General features: G+C 37.7%; 1 protein-coding gene across 7 annotated transcripts in view; it reads left to right on the plus strand.

Annotated features, from left to right (window-relative positions):
- Positions 1-17,960, plus strand: part of KIF16B (kinesin family member 16B) — a 127,189-nt gene that overhangs the window by 54,671 nt on the left and 54,558 nt on the right. For all 7 annotated transcript variants that reach the window (XM_066177782.1, XM_066177783.1, XM_066177785.1 and 4 more), the window contains exons 13-17: positions 7,052-7,171; positions 7,744-7,795; positions 9,001-9,138; positions 13,406-13,488; positions 13,672-13,760. In XM_066177782.1, the coding sequence (XP_066033879.1) occupies positions 7,052-7,171; positions 7,744-7,795; positions 9,001-9,138; positions 13,406-13,488; positions 13,672-13,760 (482 nt within the window). The remainder of the gene's footprint in view (positions 1-7,051; positions 7,172-7,743; positions 7,796-9,000; positions 9,139-13,405; positions 13,489-13,671; positions 13,761-17,960) is intronic.

A 17,960-nucleotide genomic window follows, 5' to 3' on the forward strand; every position in this document is an offset into this window, starting at 1 on the left:
TGTAGTTTTATTACATGTAATATAAAGACATGGGCATTTTCCGCGTATCTTCTGGCTTTCAATCATTTTACTAGAAATTACTCAGTTTAGAGGATTAAAGCCAATTGGCAGTATGTTGTGTATAATTATGCAGTTTTTATATCTGTATTTTTATAAGCTTAACTTCTATAGTATTAATGATGGAATTGGAGTGTATTTTTTGTTGAGATCTATTTCACTGGAATTAGAATAAAGGGAAGACATTTTCATAAGAGAAGTTCAGTTTTCCCAGCTGAGTTTACCTGTCTTACAAAGGAGTAGTATCAAAAATCCTAGTCACTTTATGATGGACAACCCGTTGCTAATGCTATTTGTGCGAGCTTAACACACCAATTATTTTATGCTTTCGGTACACAAAATCCAACTGATAGTCTTTAAAGGGCACTTTATCCTATCTTTTTGTAACATCCTCAAATGTTTGCCTTGAGATCAAGTGGAATATATTTTTTATGATTTCTGACCTTTTAATAGGCCTTGAATTTGCTTTAAAAGCATCACATAAGTGACAACTTGTATTTTCTTTAACTGACCTAGTAAAGCCTAGCACATAATGCCTGGGAAAGAAGGTAAGGTGATTATACCTTCATCACTTTCCAGAAAAGCAGTTATAAACTTTGTTCTCAAAATAAAACAGATGAAAAAATAATTTGCTGCAACATTACCCTGTGGAACTAAGTATTTAAAGCTAAATGCAAATGTTAAATTCAGAACTGTTGCTCTGACTTACATTTGTTATGCTGAAGTGAATTATGAAAGGACTCAAAAACTTGACCGATACTGCCTTCTGAACAGCTAGTGAGGAAAATTTAATTTGCTTTTCTTGAGAAGACTTCCTTGAAATGGTGTCTCTTTTTCTGCCATGTCTTTCAAAATCACAAATAATTCCCTGTAAATCTCTTGGGTTTTAGTCATTTCCTATTTAATGAATATTCGTCATGTTGTCTGTAGTCTGTGTGTTTTTTCTTGATCCTGGTTTGTCTGCTCAGTGTGTGCTGGATCTAGTTCTATTTAACAGTGATTCTTGCTAGAAACAGCAGAACAGTGAGACTGGTTCTCATCTTGGTGGATGTTGATGGAGCATTTGACCCTGGGATGTAGAGGAAGCTATTTCCTTATTTATATGTGAAAATAAGGATTTAAATATAATAGAAATGCTTATACAGAGGATGTGATGGAAGCAGTGCTACTGGGAGGGGAGGGAAGTTTGTAATTGTAGGGGTTTTGGGGAGGTGGTCCTGGAGCACATTTTTGGGCTTAATCATGTTTAGTGGTTTCTTTAAATGCTGGTACTAAAGCTAATTTTTCTAGCAGAGCATTTGAGAGAGGATTGGGTGAGTCTAAGGATAACAGAAGAGTGGTTGATGGTAAATAGTTTGCAGTGCAAAGGACATAATACACTGTGGAAGAGGAGGGTGGTGTGAGACTTTACTGTCACATCTACATGAAAGACACAAGAATCTGGAAGGATCAGAGAGATATTCTGATAAATATTCTGTGCAGTGAATGGAAAAGATGAGTGTACATGGTGCTGGCAAAACTGTACACAGACCTTGAGAAAGGATGTGCTAAATGCTGGGATATGGTGAACCTGGTCATCTCCTGGGGGGGAAATGCTTGGAGTTTGGCATAGTATAACCACTGCTGCCAGTATCAGGGAATAAAGGCTGAAGAAGGAAAATTATTAGTTCAGCTGAATGTCAATAGTGATGCAAAAGTGCTTGAATATTAACTAGCTACTACCAAGTTCAGACCAAATATTTGAAATGATTTTACATTATGTAATGGATGAGAGCCTGAGTGTAATCTATAAAATTATTTGTTCTGGTATTTGGACACAGCACTCAGGACACGGGTGGTCACTTTTCAGTTGTTTCTCCTGAGGAGAAATACTGCTGGTGTTTCAAGCAGAGGTAAAATTCCTCAAGTTTTCTTTTAATTACAGAACCAATCAAATCACCTTGCTTGTGTTTTCTGGGGCTTACCAGAAGTTTTACTAATTTTTTGCTACACTTGCCTCTTAATACTGTGAGTGCAACTTCAGTAGTTGCCTATCATCTTTATAAATACAGTAATTAGCATGCAATGCAGTTGAAAATTCAGAGGAGTAGTCAATCTGTTTATGTAGCATTTTGAGAAGAGTTATGTCTAGAATTATTCAGATAATTTATGTCAACAGAAACAGAGGTCTGTCTGCAGTATATTCCTCTTATATCCTGTTATTTTTAATCTGTTCAAAGCCTGCATTAGGACTGTACCACCCAAATGATGGAAATAAGCTCCGTGTAGGTGAGTTATGGTTTATTCAGCTGTACTCAGTTTTGGAGTATAAAATAGGGCAAGCAGATAGCAATCCTTCTCCAGAAAACTCCATGCCTTCTGTGTCTGTGATTCTTGAAGTTAGGCAACCCCAGGCCATGGATACCCTGTGCCTTCGTCCACAAGTACCTCTTTTCCCTTCCTCACCTTTTTTTCCAGGTAATTTCTTGCAGCCATGTAAATTATTGGTGTCTGCAGAGTCCTTGTATTTAACAACAAGGGATTGCTTTTTGGTTTTGAACTCCTGATAATCAATTTTCTTTCCTACTTCTTCATACAAGAAGCATCAAGTGAGCACTGCTTGTTGGGGAATTTCCCCCCTTGGGTTTCTTGCACATTCAAAACAGTCCTGCCCACACTTCTGTCTCATTTTCTCTTTGTGTGGGAGGATTAACTCTGTAAACTCAAACAGTGTAGCCTTCTTAGAGCACGGATGTATGAACTGGGTTTGAAGTGGATTTACCTATCTATTTGTGGAGAGTGTGATACATCTATTGCCTTATATGTTTTGGCTGTAATCCAGCAGTACAGCCCTCTGCTTCCTGTGTTTGTCCGGAACCTCTGCAATGGAATTGTGATTTTAAGTCACCTAATCTTCTGTAGTCCTCTGATGGTGAATATATAAATTTCTGACTTCAGCAGGAGAAGTTTTGGATTTTCACCCATGCTGATTATGGCATGACCAGCTGAGGCTGCTTCACCCTATTTCCTCTCTCTGTTTACATAGACTCTTTAATGCCATGTATCTGCTGGGTTTCAAAATCAACTTTTTCAGGAGCATTTGAATCCTGAACACTCTGATATAGTTTTTCTCTAGGTATGAAACATTTGTTTTCAATGATTTAAAGGAAATGCAAAGTATATTGAATACATAGCTGGAGGAAAACCAATTAAGAATTAAGAACTTGGCTTGTGTGCGGTTTATGTCTATATGTTTTATAGAGGACTTAATGTTAGTCCCGGGCCATTGAGTATAGTCAGACATTTTTGTGAACTTGGGATATAATAGCATATTTTCAATAAAATCAAATGCACCCGAAGTACCTGTTGGCATAAGAATTTTCTCATATATAGTCTGGTTAAATATTAATGCCAAGACCTTTGCCATTGCATATTTTTCCACGTCATTTTTTTAATTTGGTATTATGTGGGGTTTTTTTTCATAATTTAAATGTAGAAATCAGAACATCATGCTGGCTAAGTAAATTGTCATGTTTTACTGAAAGTGTCTTTACAGTATATTCTCAGGACTGTGTACCAGCAGCTCTCTGTTCAGTATTTAAATAAAGGAATTGCATTTTTGCATTGGAAGGCATGACAAAAGTTGAACTCCCCTGGGAGGTTCCGTTCACTGCAGCGCACTAATTAGATGTGCTCTTTAATATGTGCTGGGACAATAGCAGCATAATGTTTTCCTCTACTGTTAGACTGGTAAAGGAATGTTAAAAATGCCTTCTGGATCTACTTTCTTTTTAAATTTAATTCAATATCTTGTTGGCCAAAAGAAGTATAGCTGTGTGCTTCTTTTTTAGTGTGTGCATTTAAAGAGATCCATTTAAAGACATCCTGTGTGTCACAGCAGTGGTCTTTATAATGGGTAGTTGTATATGACAATGATGAACTTTTCACCTCAAGTGAATACTTTAATCATAGATTTGTTCTGAAACTACCAGATCATATCTCAGTTTAGAGGTGCCACTTTATCAGTTAGTACACTAAACTTAGTATTATCAGTACAAAGGAAATGAGATTTTACAAAAGCTTTTATATCTCTCTCTATAAATGTAAGTGAATTTACTGTATCAGGATATTTCTGACAGCTGAGTCAGAGCTGAATTCAGAGAGATGAGAATTTGAATATGCAATATAATCCTTTTATTTTAACTTTGACTTAAGGACGGGTTTTTGTATTCTGTCTCAGAATTACTTTCTGAGTTTCTACTCTTCAAGTGCGTCCATTTGATCTAGCAGCTCCCAAAGAAAAAAAACTTTTTCTCCTCTTGAAACAGCAACCATTTGTACCAACCTAAGTGCTCCTTTGTGGATAATATTTGGCTTGCTTTATTTTCCACAACTTGTGAACATAGCTTAAATACCAAGGGAGTATGTTAACACTTTTCTGTTCAAGGATAATTCAAGCTAAGAAGCATGTGGGTACATTCAGCTTTCTTCAACTGCATCTTGAGATTTTCATGAATTTTCTGAATTAGTAATTTTTAGTGGGGACAGTGATTTTTATGCTCTTGTCATTTGAGTTATGGATTCACCACTTCAAATTATGTTGCCCAAATGGAAGTGAACCAAATAGTGGATTAAACCTTATAATTTCTCTGCCTTGTAGTAGATTACAGCCCTTCAGTTTATTTCAAAAGAGGTCTGTCCCTCTTCAGAAACATTCTTCCTATGCTGTCTAGAATGAAAGAGGGGCAGTTTGATTACTTCTTTTGGGCCTTTTGCTTTTCCTTCTCTCACTGTTAAAGAACAGAGTAATCAAGATTTATTGTTGGTGATCTTGCTATGATTTCATTTTGGGGCAAAAGTGCACAGTTTGGCTTTTGAGGCATCCTTGCAGAAGCTTTTGGATTTGGAATTAAATTTTAAGCCAAGCAATTAAAGTTCAGGAGTTACTCTGGGTATCTGATTAAGATTCAGGTTGTTTTAATAAATTGTATCTGAGGATAAAAGCTTATTTACAGCCTGTATTAAACTAAAAAAAAAATTACAGTTAATCACAGCTACTGTCTGCTGCATTTCTTATAAAATTTCCATTAACAGGACGCATTCTGTGCGTGAATGGTAGTCAATTACAAAATGTAACTCTAGAAACTCAATTAATTTATGTTCTTTAATTTTAGATCTGAATAAAAAAGCAATCCATCTGTTCTAAATCACAATTATACATGATTAATTTCTTATTATAGTAAGAATGTGTTGAATATGCAAAGACTGGAAAATAAAGAATCATATTGTTTCTTTTTTCTTAATTATTTCTGAGCTATTTTTCTCACCCGGTGATAATTTTTTTGTCTCCTGGGATGGTTATTTTCTTCCTCTGTCAGGGACATTGGCAAATGCTTTGTTGTGCTGTGGAAAAAAATATTCAGCTTTTAATATTTTATCAGTTCTATTGGGCTGAAGGTGCTAGCAGTAACCGGTCACCAGTCCTCAGGGTCTTGTTTTCATCCTCGTCATATGGGAACATTCTAAATTATAACAGTAGATGCTACTCAGTAAATATCTAATATGTGGAGGTATTTTGGACTGAAATTACTTCTTCCCTTGAACAATTAATTAAGCTGTATTTTTTAGGTTTATGATGTGACTCATTTATAATATGAACAAATATCTGGGATGCATTGTGAATGTCTGAGCTGCACATGAATCACAGCTTATTTCTTTTGTCTCTGAATGCTGGAGAACTTTTTAATTCGTCCATGACCAGAGTAACATTTCCCAGTTTTGTTTTGCAGAATCTTATAAGCTGTGTCAACGTCTCATCTTGCCCAGATATATCCATACTTGGAATTTTTTGACAGTATCAATATTGAGAATGCAATTTTTCCTGCAGGGAAACGAGATTTTACATCTGCTTTCTTCTTTAGACTTGCAGGTTGCTGTACTTGGGAAAATACGTATAGCAATCTATGTGTTGTTTTTCCTTACACTGTGGTGTCTTTTCGGCCCAGTAGAAGGTATTTGATGACTTGGAAAAGGAGTAGTCATGCAACTGTCAGAAAACTTATTCCATTTTTATTAGCACCAGGAGAAAAGTGTGCTCCTTGTAATACACAGGAATACTTGCTGACATTGTCTCTGCTTCACAGATTGTCAGGGCTTAGCTCTTTTACATAGAAAAACACATTTGTCTTGAAAGATTGTGTGCATGTGTGCACATTCACAATCTCTATTGTTGTTATCTTTCAGGCCTAGGAGCCAGTAGGATACTGCTTCAACTTGAAAATTGAACTTTTTAAATACTAAAACTTGTTTCAAATCTAGAATTATTTTTTTATTTATTGCATAGACTGTTGTGTACTACAGCATACATTACTTTGTCCCAGCATACATTACTTTATCCAAGGCTGATACCTCCCACCTGAAGTCCTGCTGAATGATGCTTCAGCCTATGTACAGTGTCACCCAAAGGAATTTTCAATCATTGAAGTTATGTGCTGTGAATATTTCTGACATTTATTTACTACTGGCAGTGCTTTTTCTTACATTGCATATTATTTCAACTGCTTAGGTTTACTGAATTGTCAGGAGTCTGGGGTTTATATTGTGCAAGGTTCAGGTTACTTAAAGGACTGCTAAAAAGTTTTCAGTTTTCTGTTCTTTAGCTGTACTGAATGCTGAGGAGTTTGAAATTCCCCTTACCATTGTGAAAGGTGACACATGGCTTGCTTTTAGACAACATTGCTTTGTTACACTCCTGATTGATATTTCTTCTCTGGTATAATTGAGCTGTTGGTCTGCTTTCCTTCAAATAACACCTTCACAGGTTTCCTCAACAGCAAACTTGGAATGCTTAATAAAAGTAAAGAAGTCACATTTAAAATGTAAAATCAAAAAATTGTAAAAAAATTCTCATTCTTTTGTGTGATATTACAGAGAAGAAGTTACATTAAATGTGGTTTAGAAAGAGAAGGAAGATGGGTATTTCTTGCACGTCCTGATAGACTTTTGTCCTTTATAGGAACAAACTTTGGCTCTGAGGAAAGAAGGGATAGGTGTTGTGTTAGATTCTGAACTCCCTCATCTCATTGGCATTGATGATGATCTTCTCAGTACTGGTATCATCTTGTACCACTTGAAGGTAAATACACATCTGTGTTTCCATAGCCTTTATATTCCTCACAATTTTTTGCAGTAGAAAAATTACAGTATTGATTTGCTATCTATATATAGGGCTGATTACATTACTGTGGTAAGAAAAGCTCTTAATGCTTCTCTGCTGCAGTAGGAAAAGGTCCTAAGAGGTTGTAAATAATGAAATTAAAATATCTGTTTAGGTTTATCCTGAGAGTCAACTCTCAGGTTGAGAGTTTCATATTTTTATGAATACAGGTGTTTCATATTTTTATGTGTATGTATTGGTTTGTTATTCATGTAATTATAAAGCTTGACCTTAAAAATCTAAATCTAGATTGTCTCAAAACTACAAAAGTGCTTCTGCACTGGACAGTTAAAACTTGAATTTGCTGAAAATATTGTAAAATAAAGACTGTGAAAACATTCTTAAAATGCTACATGATTCCTTTTTTTCATGTATGTTTAAATATATATTTCATTCAGGTTTCCCTGAGAAAGTGGAAGGATAAATTATATTCTTGTGGGGGAGATAAAGAGATTCCAACTGGAAATAATGTGTGTTTCTCTCTTAATTAGGAGGGCCAAACATATGTTGGCCGAGAAGATGCTATAACAGAACAGGATATTGGTATGGAATTTGGCATTTTTGTACTCTTTCTTCTTCCAGTATCCTAACGTGAACTAAGCTTCATACATTTTTTCCCTTTTTCAGTTAGTTGTTTTGTGTTTTGCATATTTTAATTTTTAGAAAATCTGAAAGCTGAATTGCATGAGATTTGCTTCAAAGAGCACGACTTCTAGCATAGCTTGTGGGCTTTAAGTATATTTATATACTTGTTACTAATTTATTTCTTGCTTCTCTTGAAATAGCACACTGTAAAAATACTGTCCTTTCTCATATAGCACCTGTTGCAATTACTGCAAAATCATTCTCTTAACCTTTATATAATGACAGCATTGTTATGTTGTGCTATTATACCTAAGGTAGTCTTGGGACTTCAGATTTGAGTTTTAAAAAAATGTGAAAATTGGTAAAAATCTACTGGTTTTCCTATTGATTTCTTACCAATGCGACTAACTGTCAGATCTGGACTGTCCTATCACGTAAATTTTACATAAGTTTCTGGAAGACAGTTTCATTAAGTAAACTGTATCCTTTAATTCTTGGGTGAAAATCTGAGAGTCAAATAACTCAGTTTGGTAGATTCTCATGGGCCAAAAGTTGCCTGGGTTTAAATTACTCTAATAAATTCCGTGAAACTACCAAACTTGTGATGCCTTGTGTTATTAAACAATACACCTAATCACACATTATTTGAAGAAAAAATGGGAAGTAGCATAACTGATTGATGAAAGCCCTGAATGTCTTAGGACATGAGAAATTTACTTCAACCATCCTTTTGTCTACAATGGTGTCTTATATCCCGTCTGTTTAGATTTAAGCATGGTTGCCTTAAGGTCTACAAGTTTTCATTATTTCCTTGTGAAACAGGTCAAAGAATCTCTCTGTACAAATATGTGAATTGCACTTTTCTGGTTTTTATAGCAAAGAAAGGAGCATTTGCTACTCAGGCATCAAAGCACAGGAATAATGAGCATTACACCAAAAATAATGCAAAACCAGCCTAGCACACTTCTTTCCACTAGAATAAAACAATAAATATTTAAGGCATACAGGACGTGATAAAGGAAGGAAGAAAATATTGTCTGGAATAAAGAGAAAATATGCTCTCCGACATGTAGTGCAATGTTTTTTTAATAAATTATTATTAGCATGTTAATCTTACTAGTTGTGAGGAGTCTAATTATGTTATCCTATTTCTTTGTGTTTAGTTCTTCATGGCCTTGATCTGGAAAGTGAGCATTGCATCTTTGAAAATCTCAATGGTACTGTGAACCTCATCCCACTGAATGGAGCGCAGTGTTCTGTCAATGGTATTCAGATTACAGAACCCACACACCTCAACCAAGGTATTACTTTTCCAAATGTCATTTTTCAGGCAGCCCCTTTGCTTCTTCCTGCTGACAATACTGAAAAAAAATCTGTGTGTATATAAAGGGATTATTGTTTAGTTAGTTTTAATTTTATGTCTTCTCAACTCTAATCCAAAACCACCAGGAAAACTCTATGGTGTTTTTGGTGTCAAAGAATTGCCATGTGGTGAAAAGAGAATTCTTTATCCATTTCAACCATGTCTGTCTTGGTTTGGAAGGTGGGAACCTCCCTTGGAATGGAGAATATGATCCCCTTCCCTCTGAATTATTGTAACTTGAAATTAAGGGGCTTTCAGACAAAGAGAGTGGAAAAGGAATAACAGTTTTTTGCTGGTATGTGAATGGATAACGAGGCGAACAAACAAACAGAACACAACCCCAGTCCCGGCCTTCTCTCTCTGGGCTGTGGTGCTTTCCCCTGCGGTGCAGTTCCGCTCACAGCCGGCGGGGGGCGCTGGTGGCTCCCGGCCGGGCAGGGTGGGTGAGCGGATTCCCCCGCGCCTGCAGGGGGCGCCGTGTGCCACATCCTCTCTCTGCGATGGCGGGTGGGCTGAATGGCAGGAATGGGTTGCAGCAGGAACCTCGCAGCGGTGGCTGGGATGGCAGGGCTCACCTGGGATAGCCGAAACTCAGCAGCTGTAGCAGGGGCTGCAGGGTGTCCCAGCAGGCAGGGGGTGCGTGGTTAGAGTGCAGTGAAAAAGCCCAAAGCAGCGGCAGAAAGCAGCGGATCTGAGCAGTGGCAATTGGGCTTCTCAGCTGGAAAGATACGCCTTCCCAGAAGGGGGTCAGGGTCCCGGTCTTTTCCCCTGAGGCACACAAACAGATGGCAAGGGTTCTTTTCAAGTGAGACAGGGTTCCAGTAAGGTCCTAGTTCAATGGCTGCTCTCGGGAGCAAGGACTCACAGGAGGAGAAACCAAGCAGGGCTGGGCTCTGGCAATGGCAGCGAATTTCCCCCTCCCAAGCAGCAGCTTGAGTGTTTTCCTCCAAAGCCAAGAGAGCAAGAGAGCTAGGAGCTGCACCCAGTCTCCTTTTCCCCAGCCAAATTCTTTGGTATCTCTGCCCCTCCAAAAGAAACCCTCAGATAAGAGAAGTGCAGCCAGTGCTCTCCTCTCCTGAGCTTGGCAACTTTTGTCTCTTAAGTCCCGGTTGTTTTTATTTCTTAGCAGCAAAATGGGAGAAAATTCCCTAAGAGAAACAAACAAAAGGAAAAATCCTAAACCCCAAAAACTTCATAATCTTGGTTATGATTTGATAGTTACCCTTTGATTCTGTTCGCTTTTACACAAGAGGGAATTCCATGCTAGATTGCTGTAACATTAAGGAAAAGGATATAGATCTCTGGAGGACTAAAATAATGTCAGACACACCCTTGCCCCTCTCCCCAAGTTTCAGGCTGGTCCTACTTAATACTGCTGCCAAATTCTCCTGTCCAGCAGGAGATTGAGCTGGAGTATCTGTTCTCTGCAACTATAGGAAGTGACAAAAAGGAGGAGGCTAACCCTTAGGGAGGAGGTTTACAGAATTACATTTTTAATGTAAAAGCTTTAAAATCTGAAAATTAAAAAGCAACTGGGACAGCTGGGAACAAGATATATTGTGTTGGCCTGGAAAGGACTGTCTGACAAGTGAGCTGGTGAGTGCTGCAGGAGAGCTTCACAATGTTTTATGTTCCAGGAGCATCCAGAATATCTTCCCATTTAGCAAGGAGCTGAAAAAGACCTGTTTAGGAGTGAGGCTGTGACACAGCTGAGCTGCTGAAAAACAATCTCACATTACTTCCCTGAAAAGCAACTTTCAGAATAAGCTTAGGCTAACAAAATGAGAATGCAGTGTTAAACAAGGGGAGTCCTGCATCCTTCTCTGAACTCTTAACAAACTCTTCTGTAAAGGCTGCTTGCAGAAAGCAAGGAGATTTGGTGTAGAGAGATTACGTGACTCATTTTTTTAGGGTGCCTATTTCTTCATGCAAAATGAGAGGCATGTATACTTGTTTCTATTACAGGTAGGGGGGAAAAAATCCCAACCCCCCTTTGTCTCTTAGGTTTGAGTAAATCTCATGTATAAATTCTTAACAACAGAAACATTGACATTAATAGCAAACAACTCTGGAAATTGAGTTGTGATTAATCATCTTTATTTCATCCTGCCACATTTTATAGGCAGAAAATGTTCAATGTGCCTCAGAAGAAAGTAGGAGTTTGGATGCTGTTTCCCTCTTTCAGATGCATATTGCAACTTGATTTTTGTACTGCTGAAAGTGGAAACACGACATTTTTCCCCTCACAAATTTCTTTAGAGAAAAATTTGCAACTTAAAGGGGAAAGGGTTGCTAGGGTTGTAAAAAACTGCTGCCTAAGCTGACCTTTTATATGTCTGAAACTGAGTCTGAGAGGAAGGTGGCAACTGTGACAGTAGGTGTGCAAAACTGATGAAATCACCAGTTTAAGGACTCGTGTGCAATCCATTTCTCCCAGCTGTGTTAGCATTTAGTCTCACAGCATGAAGTGTCAGCATCCTTAAATACCTGCTTTTAGGTAATACTGATTAACTGCTGATGTATTTAAATGCTTCCGTTCATCATTGATAGCTGTTCATTTGAAAATGTGGTAAATTTTTAGCCCATCATGGAGTTTAAAAATAATAAGAGGCAGGGTAATCAGTTGTCACTTCCTTCTATGGATTTCTTTGATCATTTGCAAGTTCTGGCTAACCTGGTGTTTTTGTAAATGTAACTGAGAAAATATTTTTTTAGTCACAAGTAGGATTTCTGAAGGTAACCGAGTTAATATTCACAATTACAGTTTGTCATTTACCTTAAATATATCCTCACCTTAGAATAAGTTTTCAGGGTTTTAGGCCAAACTGTCAACCCTTCTGCATTTAAAAGAGAAACCTAGGAGTTATTCAAATGACCCATTATTTAGGACTGACTCTCATGTGCTTCCTGTTCAGTCTCTCTCTCCTGCCTTCCTCAAAATTTATGAAGTTAGAGACACGTATTTTCAACTATTAATTCTGAAAATTTAATTAAATTATTTCCATGAAGTGAATACCACCTAGTGAAGTGGTCACAAATGTTTACAATTAATTATTTTTGTCTTCACTTGAAAGTAACTGAAGGAATATCCTACAGATTTATGAAAGGTAATTCTTTTTGAGATTTGACTGAGGTAAACTGCAAATGTGATCCGAAGCTCAGGTGTTGTGTAGACAGTAAGATGTGATTTTAGTGCTGTCTGCCATTTTTTTGCTAAGACTGGATCACCCAATTTGAGTTGATATTCCTAATTTAGCTGATTATAAGAGAAGCATCCCTTGCTAAGGACATCATGTCATTATCAGATGGTAAGAATTTGTAGTGATGAGTTTAAATACAGGGTTTTTTTCATACTGTGAGTGTAATGGAGTGCTTTTTCTTTTGAAAAATGCTTTGTACTGACTGCCAGATAAATGCTTGATTCTGAGGTGGTGAACTTGGAAGACTTCCATGTTTTGACAGTAGTGAGACATCACTGACAATATACTTCTTAGTAGGGAAGTATTAATCTTGGTACCAATGTCTTTAAAATGTGATTCAAATTGCTCAGAATCTCTTTATTTGTGACCTATACCTTAACTGATTAAATATAATAATGGATGTGCATTGAGCAAAATGAATTATTCAAGGTTCTTCCATGAGAAAATAGCTGTTGGGTATTAAAGTCTAACAATCCTGTTTTGAATAACAATAAACTTCAGTGTTCCACGTGGAGACGAAAAACATGAGAGCACAAATAATGGAGATCTGGAGCTTTTGGTGCAGTTGGATTCAAACCTGACCAGTGATCAGTAGTGGACGGACAAGTTTGTTCTTGGTCACATTTGTGGATGTTCCTGTTGAATCTGCATCTGCTGGTGGCTTCCAAAGTAGCGCTGTTAAAGAGAATATAGATCAAATCTGGGCAGCTGCTTCCTCTCCCTGTTTTTATTCTTTAACTGAGCTCCATGAACATGCTTGACCTGGAGTCAGTCATACTCATCCAGTGTGTGCACATGTGTGGGTTTCATTTTTGTTGGAGTAGGAAGAGGAAGGAATACACTGTATCCATCAGTTAAGGGAGCTGTGACTCTGCATGGTTATACACCTGTGAAAATGCATTTTCTTTTTGTCTTTGCTTACATGTGGCCTGTCTGAAATATGACATGGTGCTTCCAGCTGCAGAATGTTGGCAGTGAATGCTGTGTGTGTTTTTTTCTTATCAGGTGCTGTTATATTGCTTGGAAGAACCAACATGTTTCGCTTTAACCACCCTAAAGAAGCTGCTAAGCTGAGGGAGAAAAGAAAGGTGAGATGAAATCAGTGTTTGGTAAATTTAAACCTTTTCACAATTTTATTTCTAGTACAGGCATGCCCTTGATTGTTGTATGATGCCTTTTTTTTTTCATTGCTTCATGTACTTAGTTAATATTTCGTCAAAGTAAGAGTTTGTAAGCTTGTCTAATACTTTTATTTTATGATCTGTTGTTAGAGTGGACTGCTGTCTTCCTTCAGCTTGTCTATGACTGATCTTTCTAAATCTTGTGAGAATCTGTCAGCAGTTATGCTTTATAATCCAGGGTGAGTATATTCTAAAATAAAGTTGTTATAATTCCAATCATTCTTCATTTTAGCTGTTGGAAATGTTTGAGAAGCATTATGGCTAAAGCAGTTCAGCAAAATAATGACATGGCAAATTTTATGTGTGTATTTTCTTCAGAGTTACAAGCTAACTGTTTTTGCTGAGAAAAATGCATTTTGAACTGAAAATTAAGATTTCTTGAGTTCATATAATACCAGTACAAACATAAAAAGGCTGAGAAATGAATGTTTTGTGTTCTCTGCCAGTACCACTGAGTAAGTGGCCAAATTAAAATATGGAAAAAAGTTTTATTATGCAGTTACAATGACATAGAATGCTTATGGTAGAGAAGCTGGTTTTAGTGATTTTTCCACTGTTCCTAAAGTGACTTGCAGAGAACTGATGGTGTTTTGTTCTGATTTTTTTTTTCCATAGCTAGGGCCTGTGTTTTGAGTATGAGATGAGGCAATTTAACCATATGTGTGCTTTTGAAAAATTGACTGTAAATTGAATTATATCCTTGGATAGTGCAACTTTATTCCCAAGTTTTACTTGGGAGTCTCTCTTTTATACTGCTGCAAAGGCAGGCTCTGAAGGTTGCACTGCCATTTACCCGAGCCCTACAAATCAATGGGAGAAAGCACCTTCCATAATTGATACATCTTTCTGGACAGCAGTTAGGCAACAGCAGCTTTTCACCTTAGGCTGGGATACCCTGACAATTTTAAATTCATTTATGTTGATGCTAATGCTGTTTTTTTTAAACATCTTCTCTTCAAACAGCCCAGTAATTTTTCTGATTGTGTGGTGAGGTTGTCACAAAGAGATGATAAGAGATCAGAAGGTGTTATTTTAAGGGTAACAGGGAGCTGGGACAAATGCAAGTTAAATATGTTTTGAATAAAGCATACTCCAAACTCTCTACTTCCAGCTAAGAATACTGCCAAGCAACTGCTGTGCCAGAGTGGTTGTTCTTCTTAGATTGTGTTCAGCCTGGATGAAACATTCAATAAATCATATCTGATTAATCAAAGGCAGGGTAATTGTACCCAAGAAGTGTGGTGGAGCATCTCGCACTCTGGAAAAGTGCAGAATGGAAAAGAATATCCTACACTAAATCTAGTTTGTTTGTTTATTTGTTTGTTTTCTCAGGAGCAATGCTAAGACCCTTTCCTGCTGTAGGTTGGTGTGTCAGTTTCTCTCAACATGATGTTAAACTGCCAACCACCAGTGCAGGCCAGGATTCAGTAGCTGGCCCTTTGGGGTTTTCTCTGAGCAGTTTTCATGGCCGATTAGAATTCTGCCTGTTATTAATTTAGCGTTTTCTGCCAGTTTCAGTATTAATAACATAAAGAGGTAGCTAAATTTGCAAGTTTTGTAGGTTGAAATCTGGTAAGATCCAGCATCTTTAGCAATCAATGGCAGATGAGCCTGTGGAGTGTTACCTTCAGTTGTGAAAGCAGCTGAGGGATCTTGCTTACTGTATCTGGATCTTTTCCATGTAAAAACCAGCACTGTCCTTAATAGTGTTTTCAGATGGATGATCTTTTCTTGTGTGTGCCTTTTTGTTTGGCTGTTGATTTCCCATATGTGGGAAACTATCTTCTTGCATAAAATTTTGGCTCAATGTACAAAATTCGTTGTTCTACTTCTTCCCAGCCTTTGTCTTTAATCTAGTGTCATGGAACACTGCTTCAGATAATGAGCTTTGGGTAAAAGAGAATTTTGCATGTAGATTTTTTCAGAAGATTTCATTTGTGAACCTTTTCTTAGCTACATGTTACTGTAACTGTAAAACACCCCTTCAGCTGCCTGCCATGTGAATGTGTCCTGTGGGGTTGGGGATTCCACGGCTGGGCCACTTTGTGCAAAAGGAGGATGGGTGTTCACTGCCTCTGACCAGAGGTTGCACCTGAAACTTCTTCCACTCCCCTCACATCGTTTCAGGGGGGAATCTGTGTAAACCTGGCTACTGCAGGCTTCCCAAACTCAGCCAGGGAAGAATCTCTGCTGCATTTGCCTTTCTTGTGGATACATTCCTCTTCTTCAGCTTTGTTTGGTTTCTTTTTTTTTTTTTTTCCTAGGCCTGAGATGATTAAAGGATGGGTTTTCCCTTTATCTAATCTTAGTGGTTTAATTTGCAGTCCAAAGTCCTAGTGAGGTATCTTCAGGGAGGCTTCTTTTGTTGTTGCTCCTTTATACAGTTTTTCTTATAATGAGCAAAACTCTGTAGCAATGTTTGAGGCATGAACTGCCTCTGACATTTTAGTATGGTTTTTTATTTATTTATTTTTTTTAAATTAATCTCATTAATTGGCATGCTGAACAGCAGTGTAACATCTCTGTTGTTCTGCCAGTGCTCAGTCTTTGCTAACAGATGTGGAATCAGATTGCACTTTTGTGCTGTGCAAATTAAGCCACTGTAGCACTGTGCTTGCAGAACAAACTTCCTTTCTCTGCAGCTTATCTACACTGCTCTTATCACTAGATATGACACACTTCCCAGGAAAATGGTGTCTGTTTAATTCAACACTGATCAGATTAAGTTCCTTTGTGGTAGATCTACAAAAGAAGAAAGAGTATATTCCAGTCTTCAATATCTGTGTGTTTCTTTTTAATTTCAAGCTAATATGCTTTTTTCTATTCACAGTGGTGCTCACATGAATGAAGGGAATCGAGGTTATGTGAAAGAAGATTTTTATTAGGATAGACTAAACACAAAAACATGATTCTTGTGTATGTGCCTTGTAAAGCTGACAGTGATCTGTTATAACCTCAGTGGTTTTAGTTTTTTTCTTTTGTGATGCTGAGATGGTTTTGTAGTAGCTTTTTAAGGAAGCAAGGTTACTCCTGTCAGGCCTGTCCTGCCTCCCCAGATTCTCTCCTGTCCTGAAATAACTTTGAGCCCACAATGAGTTTGAAGCAAATATTCTAGAGGTCTCAAAAGTGGTGAGTTCCTAAATATATTAAGAAAATAGGCAGCCAGATAATGGAGACTGGCATCATTCTTACCCTGCAGAAGAAGGGCGCCTTAGAGAATGGAGACATTGTGAATAACCTCATTACTGGAGAGCCTTCTGTGGAGCTCTAACCATCTGAGGCATCTCCAGGTAGCACTAACTCTTGGCTTCATAGAAGTATTTAGTGGTCTAAAATACACTAAACGTGCATTTTTAAAACACCTCAGTGTTGCTTTTGGAGGCTGTTGACTGGAGTGGTAATGATGGTCCATATTTTGCTTTGGGAAAGAACCATTTTCACTGAAGAAAGAACCAGTTTTGCACAACTCACTCCCTTTTTCCTGAACAGCTTTTTGGGCACCTCCAACTTCATTTCAGTCTAAGGTAAAACTTATTGTTACAACACCAACGTTGAAGGTTTTAGAGGCAGTTCCTCAAAGTGAAAACCACTGATCTGTTTTCATAGCAGACTGATTGCTGTGATGGTTCATTTTCTTTGTATTAGATCTCAATCAAAACTTAGTTACCATTTTTATGCTTATTTAAAATAATATCCGCCAAATTATGTGTTTTATGGGACAGTCAAGACACCAAAAGGTTTTGCTCTGGGTTTTGCATGTTTTGTTAGCTGTTCTAACATTTTCCTTCACTGTGGCTTAACCAAGCATGAGAACACAATCAAATTGTTCTTTGCCAACTGTCTAAGCAAGGATGGTCTACAGCTGACAGCACCCAAAGGAAACCTGCATTTCCACAAACCAGAGTAGCATTCCCCAGGGTCTGTATTATTCTGGGCTGGACTAATTATGGCATTTTGCCAGCCAAGCCCTAGATGAGAAGTGATAGCTAAAAGCTCTCAATTTCACATAGCAGATCATAGCCAAAGGGAGAAATTTTGAGGTATAGCTTTAATAAAAAAAAAAAAGGGGGGGGGGAAGGAGAACCCAAAGCACATGTTAACCTCTGGATTAAGTTTTTGCTTCCTGGGCTGCTTGTTCCCTTTCAGCGCTCTGTGGATTTTACATCCACTTAGTGGATTTCTGCAGCATTGCTGCTACAGCAATTGTGACCAAATTTAAAAAACTAAGTTATCATCATCTATCCTTGTGCTGTAAAGCGCCCACCTTAGTTTAATGCAAATGTGATGGGACTTTTGGTGAGACAGTCACATGAAAGCTTGAATGGCTGGATCTGGGTATAAAAATCTACCTTGGCTAATCACTTAGGGATTGTGGAGGA

This window comes from Chamaea fasciata, unplaced genomic scaffold (assembly GCF_029207755.1).
Source record: "Chamaea fasciata isolate MVZ Bird 193981 ecotype frontalis unplaced genomic scaffold, bChaFas1.0.hap1 SCAF_3, whole genome shotgun sequence".
In the NCBI taxonomy this organism is placed as follows: Eukaryota; Metazoa; Chordata; class Aves; order Passeriformes; family Sylviidae; genus Chamaea; species Chamaea fasciata.